Genomic DNA, 21,897 nt, shown 5'->3' on the forward strand with positions numbered 1-21,897 from the left:
CCAGGCGGAGTTGGACCAGGTGGCGTTGGACCAGGCGGAGTTGGACCAGGTGGCGTTGGACCAGGCGGAGTTGGACCAGGAGGAGTTGGACCAGGCGGAGTTGGACCAGGAGGAGTTGGACCAGGCGGAGTTGTGTCTGGGAGTTTCAGGCCTGGTACATTTGGTCCAGCCGGTAGTGGACTGGGAGTAGCTGGTGAGAAATGCTTGTTCCAGTTTGTTGTTGATTCCATGTCTGTCTATAAACTCACCAGCAGTGAACCGTCATGTTTGGTTTCTTCTTCCAGGTGGAAAACCTCCCAAAACAGGTAGGATCTGTAGAAATGGATCGCAAATTTTTGCTGCAACTGCATGAAGGCAAAAATAAAGCGTTCTACTCTTTTGCAGGTGCTGGTTATGGTGGATTTGGACAGGGAGCTGGAGGTGTAGGGGAGGAGGTGGTGTCAGTCCAGGAGGCTTTGGAACTCGTCCTGGTGGAGTCGGACCTGGTGGAGTCGGACCTGGTGGAGTTGGTCCTGGTGGAGTCGGACTAGGTAAAAATAGTTTTCTTAAAGTTATTTCTGAATTGATTTCTTTAGGTTTTTACTTTAAGCATTCTGAGCATTTAGTGAATAATAATAAAACTTACCCAATGGTAGTGAAATTTTTTAAAACAGAATAATTGCCTGATAACAATAATCGACTTTCAGAAAAATCAGTCATGGAAGCTATTAGTTATCACGTCTTTTCAAATTACAACCAGAAACTTCAAGGTTTTATGTGGATTCTTGTCTGATACATCAACACAAAGTAGCAGGTAACTGAGAAACAAAAGTTAAACAATAAATGGTTGATGATACCAACAAAAATATGAAAGGTTTGCTGGTCATATTCATATCTATTCTGCTATCTTTAGTCAAATTACATTTAGCATTGTCTTCTAAGCTAATTAGTTTACAGAGTTAGAAAATGTAATTTAATCTCAGTATATACAAATGTTCTGTGAAGGTCTCATGTTTGTGGGAGAAAATTGGTGAATAAACAGGATGATGAAGACCAAATGTTTCAATATTTGTCAAGGCACTAAATATTAAGTAAAAGCTCCTGTAACATGTGCAGAATCTAAACATTTAGTTTATAGGCTGCTTATTTAATACAGTGAAAGTTACTTAAACAAACATAACTTGGAGTCTAAACTCTTGCACCATGCCAATACTAGATTAATGTAAACATTGTTTTTATATCAACACAAAACTGGAAGATAAATACTGTGTACATAGACCATTATTTCATTTCCCCTGACATCAACATTATAGGCTATTGTTCAGGGACCACCTGCACACACAGTGAGAAAGGATATGATGTGTTAGGTATGGGAGTCCCTCAATAAACACTGGAAGTCATTACGTCAGCCAGACGGATTTGCTTTGGAATTTGAGGCCTCCTTGTTTTTCATCCCTCATACATGCACATTGCCTGTGCAGGATGAAAAATGTTGGTGATATAATGAAAGTAGTTGTTATAGGATAAGTCCCAGTTTTGGCAAACCTTTTGAAATCCGCCCATTGTCCCGGTGGGTAGAATATGGGTCAGTAAGAGGATAGAAAACATTCATAGACAAACCCTTATGTACTTATGATTTAATGATTTACATATAATCATTAATATTTACCTAAATGTCTTTAGGTGTTTATGGAGGATATGGCGGTGGTTATGGACCCAAACCCCCCAAAACAGGTGAGTACATTTTCTAAATCTCTTTTCCTCTTCAGTTCTTAGCTAAATGTGATTGATGTGTTTTTGTTACCATAGGTGGTGCGGGAACATCTCTTGGAGGAACGGGTTATGGGCCTGGAGGAACTGGATTTAGACCTGGGGGTGCAGGATTTGGCCCTAGTGGTGCAGGAGTTGGACCTGGGGGTGCAGGATTTGGGCCAAGTGGTGCAGGAGTTGGACCTGGGGGTGCAGGATTTGGGCCAAGTGGTGCAGGAGTTGGACCTGGGGGTGCAGGATTTGGGCCAAGTGGTGCAGGAGTTGGACCTGGGGGTGCAGGAGTGGGACCTGGGGGTGCAGGAGTTGGACCTGGAGGTGCAGGATTTGGGCCAAGTGGTGCAGGAGTTGGACCTGGTGGTACAGGAGTGGGACCTGGTGGTGCAGGAGTTGGACCTGTTGGTGCAGGAGTTGGACCTGGTGGAACTCTTCCAGGCGGAGGTGATGAATAAATTATATATCCAACAATTTGCAAATGTTTGTCTATTATGCCTTGCTAAAAGGTTAATTTTTCTCCTACTTGTACAGATTTTGCCATGTTACAACCACAAATCTTTATGTTTTTTAATGGAATTTTATTTATTAGTCAAACTAAGATTGGCATATATTTGTATAGTGGAAGGAGCATATTGCTTTAAAATTTGTTTTGAAACAAACTTGAAAACTGATGTCCATATGAATTCAGTCCATTTGCTCTTCTTCCTTCACATTTGACTAAGTAATATTGTTTTAAAAGTTTTTTTTTATTTTTTTTTTTTTTTGGGGGGGGGGGGCAAAATTCAGTAAACCTTTAAGGATTAAAAACAAAATGTCTATTATTTGTCATATGATGTGGCATTTTTTAATTCTAGATGCATAATCTGTTTTTCTATTAACTGCAAATTTTCTCTGCAGTTCCGATATTACCTCAGACTGGTGCAGGAGCTGGAGGAAAAAGTGGTGCTAAAGCATACAAGCAAGTTCCAGGTACATGCCGTATGAGCTCAATCAATCTGTTACAAAATCGTTTTGCAAAAACACCTAAAATTTATCACTATATAATTTATTATTATTGACAATAATTTTTCCTTGAAATATTCTTAATGTAATTATGAATTACACAGGCATCGGCGTACCTGGACTTTATCAGGGTGGATTTGTACCAGGTCAAGGTGTGTAGTAGAGCTAAATGTAACATGGAGTATGGAGTATTGCAGGGAAAAAAATAAATATTGGTCTTTTAATGTCCTCTCATTAGGTTTTGGAGGCCGAGGGGTTCTCCCTGGAGTAGTCACTGGATCTGGAATTGGGCCTCAAACTGGTATGTAAATGTACTTTGGTTATAAACAATGTGAGAACTTGTTTTGGCACAACATACAAGTCCAACAATAAAACTTATCTTTTTGCAGGGACTGGAGTACTTGGCCAAGGCGGGGTAGGACAAGGAAGCAGTAAGTGTCCCAAGGTCTTAAAACTACAAGTTAATAAGTACAAATGTTACTAATTTCAAAATTTAAATACTAGGTTCCCATTTATGTAATTCTGTATTTTGTCTTTCTCTTCTTAGATGGTCGAGGACAAACATTATCTGGAGTTTTTCATGGTTACCCTCTAATATCACCAAAATCAGGTACAACAGGATCTCTAAATGCAGAAAAACATTTCTATGAAGACAATACTACATGCAAAGGACATACTGAACAAACTAAAAAAAAAACTCTATTCAAATATTTCTGTTTTGATTTAGGGACAGGAAAATCAAAGAAACCAGGCAAAGCTGCAGCCAAATATGGTAACTCAAATCTGTAATCTGTAACTTACTGTGGAAAACTGACTGGATGCATCATTGATGTTTTGGTAAACATTAATTTTCTTGAGGTGGTGCTGGAGCTGGAGGAGGCCATCTTGGTCAGGGAGGCGCCTTAGGCACTGGAGGACTTCCTGGAGGTGGCATAGGTGTCGTCCCTGGAGCAGGAAGTGGAACTGGAACAGGAGTCAGACCAGGCGGAGTCGGACCGGGCGGAGTCGGACCGGGCGGAGTCGGACCGGGCGGATTCGTGCCAGGCGGAGTCGGACCGGGCGGAGTCGTACCAGGCGGAGTCGGACCGGGCGGAGTCGGACCAGGCGGAGTCGTGCCAGGCGGAGTCGGACCAGGCGGAGTTGTGCCAGGCGGAGTCGGACCAGGCGGAGTTGTGCCAGGCGGAGTCGGACCAGGCGGAGTTGTGCCAGGCGGAGTCGGACCAGGCGGAGTTGTGCCAGGCGGAGTCGGACCAGGCGGCGTTGTGCCAGGCGGAATTGGACCAGGCGGCGTTGTGCCAGGCGGAGTTGGAACAGGTATGGGCAGCAGCATGCATGGTTTCTTTCCTGCTCCTTGAGGGAAATCAATTGCAATTGGTGGTGCTGTGACTGGATATTTTTCTTCTGTTATAGATCTTATCAATAATTCCTTTAATATTTTATGTTATAGCACACTTCAATTTCAAGTAAATGTTTCAGTAAATAAATTGATATTACATTTTACACAGGTTATGGTCCCGGCTCAGCAAAAGCACGCAAATATGGTGAGACATCCCTTCATGCAACTAACATCTGAAGTATGTGGATTTTATCATTTTAAAGCAATAAACTGTCTTTAATCTTTGCTGGTGGTGTAGGTCCTGGAACTGGAGTTGGTCCCAGCACAGCAGGGGGCGGTCTAGGAGGAGGACTTGGCCAGGGTACAGGGTTGGGGCCTGGATCGGGGCTTGGTATTGGCCCTGGAGGAGTTGGACCAGGTGGAGTCAGACCAGGTGGTGCTGGGACTGGTTATGGACCAGGAGGAGTAGGACCTGGTGGTGCTGGGACTGGATATGGACCAGGAGGAGTTGGACCAGGTGGTGCTGGGACTGGATATGGACCAGGAGGAGTTGGACCAGGTGGTGCTGGGACTGGATATGGACCAGGAGGAGTTGGACCTGGTGGTGCTGGGACTGGATATGGACCAGGAGGAGTTGTACCTGGTGGTGCTGGGACTGGATATGGACCAGGAGGAGTTGGACCTGGTGGTGCTGGGACTGGATATGGACCAGGAGGAGTTGTACCTGGTGGTGCTGGGACTGGATATGGACCAGGAGGAGTTGTACCTGGTGGTGCTGGAACTGGATATGGACCTGGCAGAATTGGCACTGGAACAGGAACTGGGGGTAAATCAGCAGATACAGTTATAGAGTGAAATTGTAGACATAATTTCCCTTTATAGCTGTCCATTAACAGAACATGATTACTTTAATTCCCATTCATTGAAAACCCATCTGATAGTATATGTTTATTTCAGGATACGATGCCAGTGCCAAAGCTCGTAAATATGGTAAGGATATTCCAAAACTGTAAGATATGGATGTATAAAATATGTCTGCAACTGTTTCCTAAAATTAAAACATTGTGATTCTGCACATTGTAGGCATGCTAAGTGGAGCACTTGGAGGACCAGGGTTAGGACCAGCTGGACTTGGGCCAGGAGGAGTTGTACCTGGTGGTGCTGGGACTGGATATGGGCCAGCAGGAGTTGGGCCTGGTGGAGTTGGACCTGGTGGAGTTGGACCTGGAGGAGTTGGACCTGGAGGAGTTGGACCAGGTGGTGTCAGACCAGGTGGTGCTGGGACTGGTTATGGACCAGGAGGAGTTGGACCTGGTGGTGCTGGGACTGGATATGGACCAGGAGGAGTTGGACCTGGTGGTGCTGGGACTGGATATGGACCAGGAGGAGTTGGACCTGGTGGTGCTGGGACTGGATATGGACCAGGAGGAGTTGTACCTGGTGGTGCTGGGACTGGATATGGACCAGGAGGAGTTGTACCTGGTGGTGCTGGGACTGGATATGGACCAGGAGGAGTTGTACCTGGTGGTGCTGGGACTGGATATGGACCAGGAGGAGTTGTACCTGGTGGTGCTGGGACTGGATATGGACCTGGCAGAATTGGCACTGGAACAGGAACTGGGGGTAAATCAGCAGATACAGTTATAGAGTGAAATTGTAGACATAATTTCCCTTTATAGCTGTCCATTAACAGAACATGATTACTTTAATTCCCATTCATTGAAAACCCATCTGATAGTATATGTTTATTTCAGGATACGATGCCAGTGCCAAAGCTCGTAAATATGGTAAGGATATTCCAAAACTGTAAGATATGGATGTATAAAATATTTCTGCACTGTTTCCTAAAATTAATAAAACATTATAATTCTGCACATTGTAGGCATGCTAAGTGGAGCACTTGGAGGACCAGGGTTAGGACCAGCTGGACTTGGGCCAGGAGGAGTTGTACCTGGTGGTGCTGGGACTGGATATGGGCCAGCAGGAGTTGGGCCTGGTGGAATTAGACCTGGTGGAGTTGGACCTGGTGGTGCCGGGACTGGATATGGACCTGGTGGCGTTGTCCCTGGTGGAGCTGGTACAGGCTATGGACCTGGTGGCGTTGTCCCCGGTGGAGCTGGTACAGGGTATGGACCTGGTGGCATTGTCCCCGGTGGAGCTGGTACAGGGTATGGACCTGGTGGCATTGTCCCTGGTGGAGCTGGTACAGGCTATGGACCTGGTGGCGTTGTCCCTGGTGGAGCTGGTACAGGCTATGGACCTGGTGGCATTGTCCCTGGTGGAGCTGGTACAGGCTATGGACCTGGTGGCGTTGTCCCTGGTGGAGCTGGTACAGGCTATGGACCTGGTGGCGTTGTCCCTGGTGGAGCTGGTGGCGTTGTCCCTGGTGGAGCTGGTACAGGCTATGGGACCGGAGGTAAAATAAAAAACACAAACATATCCTCTAATACATTTAACTTGGTTATTATAGTTCTTAAAGTACTTATAATTTATTTACAGGATATGCAGGAGGAAAAGCAAATAAATATGGTGAGACAACCTTCTAAATATTAAATATTTTAATCAAATATTGGTATTTGATTAACTTTGTAGTAAACTTGTGATTTCATTGTTTCTACCAGCAGATAAAAGTCTGATCAATTAATCCTGCAGGCAGTAATTGATTGGACATTACTTCATGTTATCAAATCGTTCAGTAATATCTATATTCAATGACATCAGTTTTTGGATCAAAATAGTTTGCTTATTGTCCCTTTAAGAAATACATTTTCTGTACAGGACTTCCTGGAGGTGTGGGAGGTGCCCTGGGAGCAGGAGGACTAGGGGTTGGAACTGGGCCAGGGTCTGGACTTGGAGTTGGTGGAGGGCTTCCTGGACGAGGTGGGGTGGCAACTGGTGGTGGGCCTGGATCAGGACTCGGGACAGGAGGGACACCTGGTTCTGGCATTGGAACAGGAGGTTTAGCAGGAGGCTTTGGACCAGGTGGTGCCGGAGGTAAAAATAGAAAAAGATTATTGTCAAAATGTCTGAAACAACTTTGGAATTAGCCGCCTTTTTTTTTTAACCAGTTTTGTGTCATCGTTTTATACCCATGTGTCAAATTCTGAAAGCGCTGTGAAGGTCTATTGTATTTCAAATAAATTAACTTGGAGGACTAAACATATACAAAACTAACCAAACTTCACCCAAAACTGTTCCCCAACTGAAATTTTTACATTTTGATGCGAGACAGGTCAACTGGTAAATCATACAGAGCGGAAATTTGGTTTGTAGGTAGAACCCACTGAGACAAGAAAAAAAAAAAAGGTTGTTGGAGGTATGTTCTAAACCCAACAGGAAACATTAAAGGGTCATTTTTGATTTTTTATACATGTTGAAATTTTAGTCATCCATGATGGATGACCGATGAGACCATGTAGTCATATGCTGAGGTCATCTAAGCCCCGCCCCTTCGGAACAGGAAGTGACATTTTTTCCCATCTCCGGCCCCATTCACCTAATCACAATCATCTTGTGTCAGAAGACAGATAACATGTTGGTCTTACTTGTTATAAAGAACAAAGAGTTACCCGTGGAGGATGTGGCAATGGTGGTGTGGCAAAGACAGATAGTAAGGTTTTTCCATACATTTGGCTCTAAATTTCACATATTTCAACTGAGCTGCACCAAAATGACGATTGGTCCTAATCTGCCCTCAAAAAAGAATGTAGTTCAAAATTTCATGGGCGTAGCTTAATTCCTTCACAGTGCCGTTAGAAATCTTTAAAAAAAGAATCAGCCCCCAAATTAGCCCAAGCATGCTTTTACCGACAATCACAATATTACGGTACACATGTGCAACTTATCACGACCAACAAAAAAAATCTCTGGTAGCCATGGATCAATTCAAACCTAACAAAAAGTTGTTTGTTTTGAATCAAAGACATTTTGTCCGTTTTAAGCACACTGTATATAACCAAACTCCTCCTACAACTTTTCACATACAAACTTCAGAATCACTCAATAGTCTTTAAGATTTGACAATCAAAAGTTATCAAAACCTTTGTGCTACATCAAAGCCAAGCTAAAATCTGACCATTCACCATAAAATATCAAGATGTAATACCTTCCACATACAAGAATACAACTATATGAACCATATGTGTATCAAAACAGACCAGCACTGATCACATTCACCACCACAACGCCATACTAGACCCTCCTCTTCTGAACAGGAAGTCACCTTAAATAAACTAATAATATTGATGTGTAAACATTTTAATTCTCTGCTTTATTTCTTAGGATATCCTGGTGGTGCAAAGTCTCTCAAATATGGTGGGATTTAATAGTTATTTGACTCATCTAAAAAGTGAAAACAATTGTATGTTAGATTAGCTTTTGACTTTAACTGTAACTATGATGTTATGTCTAATTGTTTATATGACAAAAATTAACATGTTGACTAGTTATAAGTTAGCTGTAAACTCTCTTCTTCACAGGGCTTCCTGGTGGGGGAGGATCTCCTGGATCTGGATTTGGGGGTCCAGGAACTGGAGCAGCTCTTGGTGTTGGCAGAGGATATGGACCTGGAAGTGGCTCGGTAGCTGGAACTGGTTATGTGCCCGGAGGAGGTTATGGTGTAGGCCCGGGAGCTGGATATGGGACAGGTGAAGATGGCATTTTCATCTCTTGAATACACTCTGATTAGTTACAACTTGAAACCTGTTGAGGTAAAGTTTCTCTCTTATGCACAGGTTATGGGCCTGGTTCTAAACCTTCTAAATACGGTATGAAAGAAAATTACATTTTCAATAAATTCATTTTTTTGGAATGTTTGAAATTGCAAGAAATGCTGATGTTTTTTTCTGATACATTTTTTGCCAAAGGTCAAGTTGGAACAGGTGGTGACGGAGCACTTGGAGGGGGAGCCGGAAGAGGTAATGAGTTCTTTCTTTTGGTGTTTGTGTGCTGGCGCATTTTTCATTCTCTTAAGTTAAAACACTTTTTGGCGTAATCTGAAAATGTTTTTTTTTTCCTCTTATTCTTTGGTTTGATGTTCTTATAGGGGGCTATGGACCTGGATCTGGAGGTCAAGGTTAGTTTGGTCTGTATTGTATCAAAAAGATAAAATTTTAAATGTAAAACTCCTTTAAACAATTAATTATCTTTTATGGAGCCAAGAGATTATGGGTTGAAATGATTTTACAAATATGCTGCCATAGGACGACTGAACAAAAATAGGGGTATTTCTACGTAGCTTTCTTCAGACATTATCAGACGGCAGACACAGTCAAATATAAAACCTTTGCACATTTTCATTTTGCCAATTGTTTTCTGCCATAGCAACGTGGTAAAAGTGTTTTTGACAACTCTCATAAGCAGCCAATAAAAATCCTATCAGCTACTTTGAACTTACTGAATTCAGTCAACAATAATCACAGTTACTTCTTTTGTCCATTCCAGACTTAGATGACAGTTTAGGAATTAAACAAAACATCAAAACAAACAAAAAAAATCAGAATGCACAACAACAAAAAAAGTTTTCAAATTCAGATTAAAAAGTTATTTTGTGGTCAGAAAAAATACCTTGGTCATCTGTACATGTTTTCTTATTATTTCGTTGTGAAATCAAGTTAGGTTTTTCTCTGTCCACAGCAGGGAGTAAAACAGCTAAGTTTGGTAAACAGACAGAGGAAAATCAATCAATTAAATAAGATTTAAAAGGAATTTGTTAATAACTATCCGTTGTTTTCAACATTTAAGGCCAGACAGGCGCTGTTGTACCTGGGACAGGAGCAGGAACCGGTGCTGATGTAAATGGAACCGTCAGTGGTGCAAGACCAACACCTCAACCTGGTGGTGAGCTAATCCTTAATGTTTTTAAGATTAAACACATTATTGTGGCCACTTTAAATCAATAAGTGGATTATCTATATCTGATAAATCACATAAATTGGATCAGGAAGAAGACCTGGATCTCCAGATGGTACATCAACACCAGCAGGAGAAGGTATCTGTAATATTTTTGTTTCTACTTTAATTCCTCAGATGAGGTTTCTCTTATTCATATTTAAGAAGTTTTTAATTATTTTTAAACTAATTGTCCAGGTGATGGTGGTGCTAGCACTACGTTAGAGGGCTCTGGGATTCCTGGAGGAGATGGTGTGTGAAACTGGAAATAATTTATATTAAATGAGATCAATCTGTTTTGATTGAAAAGTTGATTTCATATAAATTAATATTAAAGCAGGACAGACTGGTGTAGGTGGAAGACCACTGGGAGGCGAGGGAGATAGTGCAAATGGAACCAGTATCCCCATCATTGGAGCAGCACCAGGTAATTCCAACCAAAACACTCATCAAATATGCTAAAGTGTATTAATATTAAAATATTATATAAATTATTAATAATATAAAATATTATTGTGCAAATGCTAGATATTATCTTAAAGCTATGATTCATTTATACCCATTTAATCATTGTTCTAAAATAGGATTTAATGGGACCACAGTTCCAGCTGAGATTCTTTTACAATTTGTAAAAGTGACGTCAGGTTATAATGTAATCAGTCTTTGTGGGCGTCTACAATTTCACTTTACATAAGCAATGTTTTCATAGACTTCTCAAACAGCATCCCCATGTGACGAAAACAGGACACTTTCATTTCATTACTCATTCAATCTGAGTAAAATAAGATTTACATTTTATGTGTAAAATCTGTAAATAAGATAAAGTAACTTTTAGTTTGTGTTGGTTTAATGTTTGGCTATAAGGTTGTTCCAGGAACATTTACATTAGAAGAGCAAGAATAAGAAAAACTTTGGATTAATAAATATGGTCCTCAAATTAAGCTGTTTATCTTTTTGACTCTCATATCATCATAGGTTTGATAAGTTTACCTCATGCACTAATGACTCATTTTAGAAATGTTAGGTTTTAACAAAAGATAATTAAAACATATTAGTTGTCTTTGTTTCCTGGCTGTTAGTGATTTCCAATTTTCTTGCAGGTCTGATCTGCTACTTCCAACTTCAACTAACTTATATTTTTTATTTCTAAAATCTTCAAAAAATAAAAGAGAAAAATGTTATGTGAGGGTCAATTTATAAATGTAATAATTTTCAATCCAAAAGAAAATGAAGGAATCACTGGATCACGTTTAAAAACTTTATCCGATTGGTTTTTAAAATTTAGATAAAACAGTGAGTGCATAAACTAAAATATTGGGATTTCTAAATTAAGATGCACTTAATGAATAGTATGGAAACATCATTTTATTTTTATTATATTTGGCCAAAAAGTAGGGTTGTTTATAAACAAAATGGATGATATATTGGTGCATCTTGTAATTTTATATATTGTAAATAACATATCTCTACACTTTATTGACAAAGTGGAGATGTATATAATCTATATAATGTATATTTTACTTTTTGTACAAAAACAGAAGTATTATACCAAAACCAATGCAAATGCTGATCTTGTCAGTAATTATTTAAATTTTCCTGATTTAATGATTTTGAAGACAAAAAAACTTTAAAAAGTTCCAAGAAGAATTTTAATTTGAATCCTGAATAATAATATTCTGTTTTCTCTTTACAGCTGGTGGTTCACCTGTACAAACAGATGGTAGGTATTACTCTATGAACTAATTTCATCCACTGTGAACACTATTGGTAAGTGCATATTTTTAAAAGTATTTCTTGTTTTAGGAGGAACAGGAGTTGGTGAGTTGAACCATCAGAAATTAGGCTCACATTTTCAAACATACCTGTTCATAATTGATAAAATATTGTCACCTTGGTATTACGTTTTAAATTCTCTCTAAAATTCAGGCGGAACAGGAGTTCCCCCTAGAGGTGAGAGTTAATCATTGCAGTGTATTCCGATTGTTTCATATGACTGAAACCAGGAAGAAAACTGGTTTTGACTTAATTTTCTGATTTATGCAGGTTCTGGAGGTGATCTCTCCGGGGGAGGACTCCAACAAGTCAGTCCTCTCAAACCTCCAGGTGAATAAAATGAGTCTGGTTTAGGTATAACAAACATTACAGTTACTTTTGAACTATTCTTAATCCCTTTTCAGAACTAAAACATGAGAATACAAACACAAGATGAGAAAGAAATAAAATAAAATAAGAAAACAGAGTCATAGTAGTTATATTCCTAGAATATCTTCACATTTTGTCAAATTTCAATCAAAAATATTGTTTATGTTATTGCAACTTTATGTGGCAGATCAACATAAAGTAGTTTAGAACTGTAAAGTGAAAAGTAATTTATAAATGCTAATATTGTTATTAATAAAATTCTGAAAAAAGTGCCTTACATTTACACTCAAATCTTTTTAAATTTGAATAAGATCAATGTTTTAAAGGTAAACAGGTTCCACACGTTATTCAAGTCCGAGTAAATACAGTCGGAGGGGAGTACCCAAAACGTTAACTCAAGTAAGAGTAGCAGTACTTCAACATATCTTTACTCAAGTAAAAGTAAAAAGTAGCCGTCCAAAAATGTATCAAGTAAGAATAAAAAAGTCTACTCAACTACTGAGTAACAGATTAAATGTCAGTCATTTAATATTTAAAATTACATCATCAAAATATAAAGTTAAGTGGAAATTTTGGCATTTTAAGGATAAAAATAGCAATAATTCATATAAGAAAAAAAATGACAAAATTAATTTTTTCTGCAGGTGTGTGTCTGGTGAATTTTTGGTTATAACATGTTTGTTTTCCAATCAATGGGTAGAAAATCCAGAAATTTTACTGCAGTAAGAGATACTTCATAATAAAATTACTCAAGTAAAAGAAAAAAGTAAAAGTACTCCTAAAAGTACAATTTCTCAAAAAAAGTTTGTCAAGTAAATGTAACTGAGTAAATGAAACTAGGTACTACCTAACTCTGAATACAAGTAATCAGAAAAACAGCCTGGAAACTATGGAGGAGCAACATCTATGCTGTTCGGTCATCAAATAGATTTTGTAAAGTTTTTGGGTTTGTCTTACAGGTGTTCCTAGAGGCGACACACCAGGTGAGGGAGATGGGGAAGGAGGTCCTGATGGAGAAAGAGATGGAAAGCCCGGAAGCCCAACCGGCGCTGGGGGAACCGGAGACGTTTCTGGAACACAAGCAGGAGTGAGAAGAGGCGACAGTCCAGCCACTGGAAGTGAAATTGGACCAGCAGGAACAGCGAAACCACCTCAAGGTCCTGATTTTATCAAGTATACGACTAACAAACAAATGGACTAAAGTTACGAGATACAAAAAAAAACAAAAAACATCTGAACAAATTCTGGAAAAATGTTTTTTTAAATTATTTTATAGGTGTTGGACCAGGTGGAGTCGGTGGGGTGGCAGGAGTTGGGACGGTACCCGGAGCTGGTAGGATAGCAACAGAAGTCGTAAAGCCTGGAAAAAGTGAGCAGCAGCCATGTTTAATCTTCAGAATGTTTTTCATTAGTCTGTAATTTACTGACATTTAATTTATACATCTCACTTATTGTCTGCTGCAGGCTACGGTGCAGGTGGAGTTTTACCAGGTGGAGGTACGTAAACTTGCACTCCAACGTTAGAAAACGCTTGAACTGTGGTACAGCATGTACGTTCTTTCCAACTCAGGTCCACGGTACCCTGGTGCTGGTTCTGGCGGCTATGGTACTGGTACAGGAGGTTTTGGTGTAGGTCCAGGTGGATATGGTACTGGGTCTGGTGGATTTGGGAGACCCATTGGCGGTTCTGGCAGTGTTGGGACTCCTGGGGTTGGAACGGGCCCAGGAGGTGTAGCACCAGGCTCAGGTAGCGTCAGCGTTGGGCCGGGTGGATATGGTGGTGGTATCGGACCTGATGGTAGGTTCACTAGTACAAACATTTAAAAAGTAAAAACAAGTAAAACAGTTGGATTTGTGTTTAGTTTAAACAGACTCTAACAGGGAACCTGTTTGTCATTTGTGTTAACCAGGTTCTAGATATGGCACCGGTTCTGGAGCTGGGAAACCCCCAAAAAGTATGAAAGCACAGAATAAGTGCAGATTATAATGGGAGGAAACTGGAACTGAACAGGATTTAATTTCAGGTTATGGAGCTGGAGCGGGCCTTGGTCCAGGTGGCTTGGTGCCTGGTGGTGGTTACGGACCAAGCGGTACTGTTCAAGCTGGACTTGGTCCTGGCTCTGCTGGCACAGGACTGGGAGGTGTTGGAACTAGACCAGGTACCTTTGGTGGTGTTGGTACTGGTGGAGTAGGGCCTATTCCTGGAGTTTATACTGGAGGTCAAGGATTGGGAGCAAGAAAACCGTCAAAAACAGGTAGAATAATAAATACATTTAACAATTAAAAACTGTGACACATTTAAAAACGTTAAACTTTGTTGACAGGCTATGGAACATCACTGGGTGGAGCTGGATATGGACAGGGTAATTTTAATTTTATTCATTTATTCTAAAAGGGAAAAAGCACATTGATGAAGGTGATTAAACCCCATGAATGAGAGAGATTTCCCTCACATGTTGATAACAGGGTTTCCTCAAGTGGTTCATAAGCCTGGCGGGCCACCAGGCTTTACTTGCCCCTATGTAACAAATATATATATGACTTTTTAAAAAATGTTATCAACTGTTGCATCTAAAGTTTATTTCTTTCAAAGTGTCAAGCCAGAACAGAATGTGTATTGCCATTTTTCAGGTGCAGCAGTTGGAGCTGGTGGAGCAGGAACTGGACCTAGCAGATATGGACCTGGTTCTTTTGGGACTGGAGGAGTTGCACCTGGTGGAGCTGGTGCTGGTACTGGAGGCTTTGGACCAGCTGGTGCTGGACGTGGAGGCTTTGGGCCAGCTGGTGCTGGAACTGGAGGCTTTGGACCAGCTGGTGCTGGAACTGGAGGCTTTGGACCAGCTGGTGCTGGAACTGGAGGCTTTGGACCAGCTGGTGCTGGGACTGGAGGCTTTGGACCAGCTGGTGCTGGGACTGGAGGCTTTGGACCAGCTGGTGCTGGGACTGGAGGCTTTGGACCAGCTGGTGCTGGGACTGGAGGCTTTGGACCAGCTGGTGCTGGGATTGCAACTGGTTTTGGACCTGCTGGTCAAGGACCAGGAAAAAGGAAACCTAAATCTGGTATGTAGGGTTCACACAGGTAGACATAAAAATGGGTTTGATTTGTTGAAAATAATAAAACACAGTTTGTTTTTCATCTTTTCATCTCTGCTCATCCAGGTTATGGAGGAACTGGTTATGGACCAGGTAATCCAGTTCACGTTTAATCAATAATGAACTGTTTATATCTATATTTATATCTTTAATGCACTCTTTGTCCTGACAGGAGGTTCAGGAGGAGCCGGCCTTGGTGGTACTGGAGCAAGACCTGGAGGATACGGCCCAGTTGGCACTGGGGGTGCCAGATCTACTGGTTTTGGTACTGGAGGAACTGGAGGAGGAAGCTTTGGTACTGGAGGGACTGGAGGAGGAAGCAGCTTTGGACCTGGTGGCAAAGCACTTGGATCAAGAAAGTCTGGATATGGTTCAACTTTGGGTGCAACTGGATATGGACAAGGTAGATTTCTGTAATATGCCATTTTAAAAGCAAAACGATCGATAGATCGATAGATAGATTTTATTACAGACTCAAAGTCCAAATTACATAAAAAAGAAAACAAAAATGATAAAAGAGTAAAAAGTACAATTAAAAAATAACTCCTAACCATTCAGAAGGCAATCATACCAATAAAAAAACTCATCTCCAGAATACAGATGAGTATTTTACTGCATTATATTGGACATTAGTCAACAGTAGGATAGTTCTATAATTAGATTTGTTTAAACTGCAAATAAATTTAGACATAAGGTTTCTTAAAACAGCCATCAAAGTGCTGATGCAAGCAGATATAAACAATTCACTGGCACTGGTCCATCTGGGCTTATTTAACAAAAGTCTTAATGCATCATTATAGGCCACCTTCAATCTTCGAAGAATGGCTTTTTCAAAGTTGCACCACAAATGTGCAGTATACAGTGATGTACAATATGAGCTAAACAAGTTCAGTTTCACTTCACTGGAACAGAATCCAAACTTGCGGACAAGGATATTTAACTGAGCATTTAACATTCGAACCTCACGGTAAATGTCCTCATCATCATCAGACGGTCTGTCAACACATGGCCAATATATTTTACTTCATTTGAGACATTCAATAAAGTCCCAGACATTAAAAAAGTTGAGGTTATACTTTGCTGATGGTGCTGGTCTTTTACCTCCTACATCCATAGCTTTACCATCAAAAAGGACAAACAATATATAGTGGGTTAAAACGGGGAAATTCTGAAACGTCTAACTAAGAACACTGTCTCACACTGTCTGCAACTGACCTTTCACACAAGCACTGAACAACGAGACAAACCAACCATGTAAATATTGACACTTCATTACTGAGTTTGCTCCAGACAATTTCCTGCTTTGGGCTGGGATCTGGATGCATGCTACATTTACAGACATGACATAATAAAGCCTCATGGAGTGTGCTGGTCATTCATATACATCGGTCGCTTTTGCCTCATTTTTTTTTTTTTATTAATATTGTGATTAACCTATTATGTAAAATCACCAGTTTTTGAGCCTCACATCATGTTTATGTTATTCCCTCATCAAAACATACCTGGAGAGTTGCTTTGACTCTTTCATGCATGTTTGATAAATCCTTAAATCTCATTCGAGCCAAAACGCCTGCTGTCTCAGAGCATTCCTCCCCTTGACGCAGCTCCTTCAGACTAGTGGCAGCAGTAATTTCAAACACCTGATGGAACCGAGTTTAATATACAAGCTACTGCAAGTGCAACAGTCCTGAAAACCTTCTTAAAGGCTTCATGGAGAAACATTGTTCTGATGACGTGCTGAAGGCAGATTGTTGAAAAGAGCAGGAGCTTCTTAAAGAGACAGAGGTCCAATTTCAAGGTGTAAAATTTCTTTTGAGTCATGTTTGATATATAAATCATTTAGCATCAGATTGTGCTATAAAATGATAAGATGTGCCTGCAAAAGATTGCACCTTTAATTTAAAACTACTTATTTTCTTTTTATTTCTTCTGTAAATGATTTGATTTTTTACTATACCGACTGAGTTGCCTGTAATTTATCTAAACAACATTACTTACCTTTGACCTCCTTGTGCAGGAGTTGGAAACCGTCCAGGTGTGGGAACAGTTGGATATGTAGGAAGGGGACCAGGCAGGATAAACTTTCAAAAAGACATTGCTCTTAAATTTAGTGTTCTCCAGACTTTATTTGCTATAAAATGCTGTATTACACAGAGAAATCTAAGGTAATTACTCACCTTAACTTCCTTGTTCAGGTACTGCAGCTGGAGGTGCAGGAGGCGCTGGAGGAGGTCAAACAGTTGGAGGAGTAGGCGGTCTACCAGGTTCGTAACACAGAGCTCTGAAAAATAAAAACTAATTTATTATTAACCACAATATAAAAATTTACAATAAAAACACATTCAGATGAAGCAAAAAATCATAACTGCCTAACAGTTCAGGCGAAACAGTTTTAAATTGCAATGTGTATGTTGCACCAGGAGGGGGCGCTGTGCCTGGATATGGCGGAGTGGCAGGAGGAGGTTATCCAGGTAAAAGGACCTTCACCAGATTACAGGCATTCTTATAAAGAAATGTTTCAGTCTTGCAGTTGCTGTTTGTGTCATCTTAAAAATGACTTAAAAACACCTCAATGAAATTATTGTTAACAGAATCTATTGTTAACTGTGACTTTTCCTGCTATTGTTCCCTAGGATATGCAGGGACAGGACAAAAATGTAAGAAAACTTACTTTGTACTCTAATTGAGCCACAGCATTCAGCATTCACAGAGTCTATATTAACTGAAAGCAAACAACATATATTAATTTTAGTCACCTTTGAAAAGCCATTAAAAAACCCCCAAAAACTTGGATTTTTCTTTGGAAATAAGCAAAATCACTGTTTTTATTTTTCACAACTTTCAGCCAAAGCACAGAAGGCAGCCAAATATGCAGCCATGCAGGGTTTCCTTGGAACTGGAGGCTACAGAGGTAACAAAGATCAAATTATATAACCTGTTGTCCCAGAAGTTACTGTGATAATATTGTTTTTGAGACCATTTTCAAGTAATATAATGGTAGCAAAATAATGCAAGAACACATTTTCAAAGATCAATAAACTTTAAATTCTAATGAAGATTTAACACTGGAAGACATTTTAAATATCCAAAATTAACTATCAAAATATCAAATAAAATGGATACTGAGGTCTCTGTAAACAAAATTGTTCTTCAAAAAAATGCTAGTGGACACTTAAAACTTTTGTCATCCAGTTTTTTGTAGAAAGAAAGAAAAGAGAAAAAAGACAAATAATGCAAATGGAAATTATTGAGCTTGTTTTAATTTGTGCAATTAATTGATTTTTTGATTTAAGAAAGGGTTGGACCTCCCTTATGCCTTCAGAGCTGGCTTAATTTCTCTAGAGAAATAAAAGATTTTTGGAAATAAAAGTGTCACTGTAGACATTAACTCGGCATTTTCATCCACACAACTACCTTTCAACTGATATTTCCTCTTTTGAGTGGTTGTTGTGTGAAAACCACAGTAGATTTGAAGTTTCTGAAAAACTTCTCCTTTATGAGAAGAAGTTTTAGGTTTCAAAAGCCTAAATGCATTAAATTGTTACCATTTGATCTACATCAGAACAGGATATCCTGCTTTCTTTCTTGAGAAAAACATGTTGCAATTAGTTATTCAGCTACTAAAGAAACAGAAACATTGTGACTTTTTATTACAACAAAAATATTTGACGTCTCATTTGAAAAGGAGTAAAATCTATTTGTCACAGAATAAGCAAAAGTATTATCACATGTCTAAGACTCCTGGTGTCTTTGTACGTCAGCTGGAGAGTTACTGTCTTTCTTCCTGCTATTAGGTGGAGGCTGTCAGGGTAACTACTGTGGCCGAAGGAGGAAGTGAGAGACCGACAGACAGGAAGTGACCTCATTGAAACAACAGTGGTGCTATAGCATGATTACAGCTTGTAAAAGTCTTAGCTGATTTAGAAACTAAGGCCTTAACATGTTTGAAAAGCTACAATCTATAAATTTCTCTAAATATTTCTTAAAATCAGCCTTCTGTTGTAGACTAGTTTAATTTAACAATGTATTTACATTAGTTTTCTACAAGAAAAGAACAGAAATTGGAGGAAACTATTTATTATGAAGTCTGTCTAGGCTGAGAATCCAAAACAACGAGTCACATTTTATGGCCAAGCTGTTTAATATAATGTTTTGTTCATAGATGCTTTGTTAGATATGAACTGCAATATTGTTTATTGTAATTGTTTTGGGCAGATCCCTCAGCTCTGTCTGCATGCTGACGCACTGTTAAAAGATACTATTCAATAAAATTGCCTTAATACACTAACACTGAATTTATCTTTAGTTTCACATTTGTCAAAGCCGTTTTTAACCCAAACATTTTAGACGGATTTATAAGCTTTCAGTAGATAAAACACAGACATTTTTGTTTTTGTGGAAGGAAGAATAACAGCTTTAATGTTCTTCCTATATATCTCTGAAAAGATTTTGTTCGTGTCACTGTACTCACATCTCAGGACCTGCAGATTTTAACACTTCTTACAAAGTAACAAAGAATTTTTAATGTAAAATTCTAGTTAATGTGCAGTAAGGATGTTGTATTGTTACAGAAAGTCACAATGTGACTTTGTGTCAGATTTTTTATGTGACATTGATAAAATCTAACCAAATATGAATTATGAGAAAAAAGGACAACTTTTAACTACTTTTCATTCTTGTCTTGTAACACTGTTGAAAAGAAATGAGCTCACACTAACTAGTATCTTTAATTTATGCATATAAATGTATTTGGACACCTCTTTTATTTGCCTACATCTTGTAAGTGGGCGTTATGAAAAGGTCTAACACCTTCATAAATAGATGATGTGTTTTCTACATTGTCCCTAGGAACCTAGATCATTTTAAAATCTTAATGTAAATGAGCTCGTCTTTCTATCCTGTAGCTCTACATGTGCTTAACATTTGTTTTGTTTGTTTTGCCTATGAAGAAAATTATGAGCTTTTGTACATTGTTTCCTGAAGTAAAGAGAAGAACAATAAAATCTAGTTCTAACATGGAGTTTGTTTGTTGTTTTATTTTAGCCACAGGAAATCATAACCATAATCATAATGCTGGACATTAATGTTCAAAAAATGAGTTGAGATCAGGAAGAGGAAGTCACATATAAAGAAATAGATGAGTGTTTTCACATTTCTATCTGTGGTTGCTCTTTTAAAACCAAAGGCCTAAAAAAGGAGCTTTGGTGATTCTAAGGGATGGCAGAAAAGTTGAACGCCATTTTCAAGTTGACTTATGGAAATCAAAAGATCATTTTGTTAACCATGAGAGCACAAATATGAATAAAGTGGTAAACAACAACACAAACACACATCTGGCAGCAGGAAAGAATCAGAAGTAATAAACAGAAACATAGCATTTCTGTTTTAACAAACAATAAAAGCATCAGAAGCTGCAGAAGGAAGTCAAAGTCTTTTTAACAGAGCTTCCTTAATTCAGGGCTCTTGCAGGTTTTGATGCGTCTGTGTACAAGTTGAGATATCCAATAAACTGAACTATAAGTTCTTAAAGAAACAAAATGCCAAAATTCTCTGCAACATGCAAATTCTGCTTCTTTCATATAATTGTATACTGATGGTGCACAGACTGCAGTTTTCTGGATGATCACGATTACTGATCTTTAAAAAGTTTCACCTGCCGACACCAATTTGTTTTGCCTAAAATGTTGCTAAATATAGCAAGAAAGTCACTGAGTTAGTAACAGTGGGTGACTATAACCTGGTGGGCCGGCCTGTCAGTCAAATCTCTCTCTGTCGTAAAGGCAGATACGGACTGTGGCTACATTTTAGACCTTTCCTCAGGCAGACGAGATCAGTTTCACATTTAAATATCAGCCGATCAATATCTTCCAAAATTAAGAAAATCATTGCCAATGTGAAAGTAGTCTAATTTTCTGCTATATCAAGCTCTTGCTATTTTGCAGTAGCAACAGTATTGCTGTTTTTTTGCACTTTTTTTGTTTTTGTTTAGTTCAAACATGAAGAACCAACATTAGTTTAATCAGAACAAGAATCCAGAGAAACCCCTACTAGTTTATAAATTATGTAAATCTTTTAGTTTTATTTGTATTTCCCTCTAATTCGGGGATGTCAAACACATTTTTATTTTGGGCCATATCAAAAATCTGAAGGTTCTTCAGGTTGAGCCAAAATGTATTGATAAAACCCATTAAATTCCTAAAATACAGATAAATAGATACTTCAGCATTCAATAAGTTTTTCTTAAAACAAAATAATACTGAATATCTTTTCACACTGATCCGACCAAAAGGATTTGTGATTGTTTTTGTGGTTTTGTTGTCATCAAAATCACACATTTTGTGGTGTCAATTTAGAAATATTTAAAGGACTTGTTATATTTGCACTAATCTATGATCTTAAATGAGACTTTTTATTAATCGATTAATAAACGTCACGGACTATAATTTGACAGCAGGTAAGGCTGAGACAGCAGTCACTTAAACTCAACGTTTTTGGCCAATTTTGAGAAAAAAATTCAGTAAAATCAGAAAAAATGTGGAGGGACTTTTAGATGTAATTTGGAGTCTAGTGGGCCACAAAAAAAGCTACAGCGGGCCAGATTTGGCCCCCAGGCCTCGAGTTTGACACTCTTGAACTGCCTTGTTGCTGAAAATGTGCTTTATAGATAAAATTACCTTACCTGTTTTTGCTAA

At 39.1% G+C, this 21,897-nt stretch overlaps 1 protein-coding gene across 1 annotated transcript; it reads left to right on the forward strand.

Annotated features, from left to right (window-relative positions):
• Positions 1-228: 228 nt before the first annotated feature.
• On the forward strand, positions 229-20,221 carry elnb (elastin b). Its single transcript, XM_044141526.1, has 47 exons — positions 229-305; positions 385-530; positions 1,663-1,713; positions 1,789-2,187; positions 2,641-2,712; positions 2,850-2,897; positions 2,984-3,046; positions 3,135-3,176; positions 3,293-3,355; positions 3,473-3,517; positions 3,604-4,059; positions 4,251-4,286; positions 4,380-4,907; positions 5,039-5,071; positions 5,165-5,704; positions 5,836-5,868; positions 5,964-6,497; positions 6,581-6,610; positions 6,860-7,075; positions 8,363-8,395; positions 8,560-8,727; positions 8,815-8,847; positions 8,947-8,997; positions 9,126-9,155; positions 9,824-9,919; positions 10,023-10,070; positions 10,169-10,222; positions 10,311-10,397; positions 11,664-11,690; positions 11,774-11,788; positions 11,897-11,920; positions 12,014-12,073; positions 13,072-13,269; positions 13,389-13,481; positions 13,577-13,609; positions 13,683-13,910; positions 14,023-14,067; positions 14,137-14,367; positions 14,437-14,475; positions 14,744-15,172; positions 15,272-15,298; positions 15,378-15,608; positions 17,401-17,469; positions 17,626-17,676; positions 17,839-17,862; positions 18,051-18,116; positions 19,000-20,221. Exons 1-47 carry the CDS (start codon positions 229-231, stop codon positions 19,041-19,043), a joined length of 5,946 nt encoding a protein of 1,981 aa, XP_043997461.1. The 3' UTR covers positions 19,044-20,221.
• Positions 20,222-21,897: the final 1,676 nt, after the last annotated feature.

This window comes from Gambusia affinis, linkage group LG15 (genome assembly GCF_019740435.1).
Source record: "Gambusia affinis linkage group LG15, SWU_Gaff_1.0, whole genome shotgun sequence".
NCBI lineage: Eukaryota > Metazoa > Chordata > Actinopteri > Cyprinodontiformes > Poeciliidae > Gambusia > Gambusia affinis.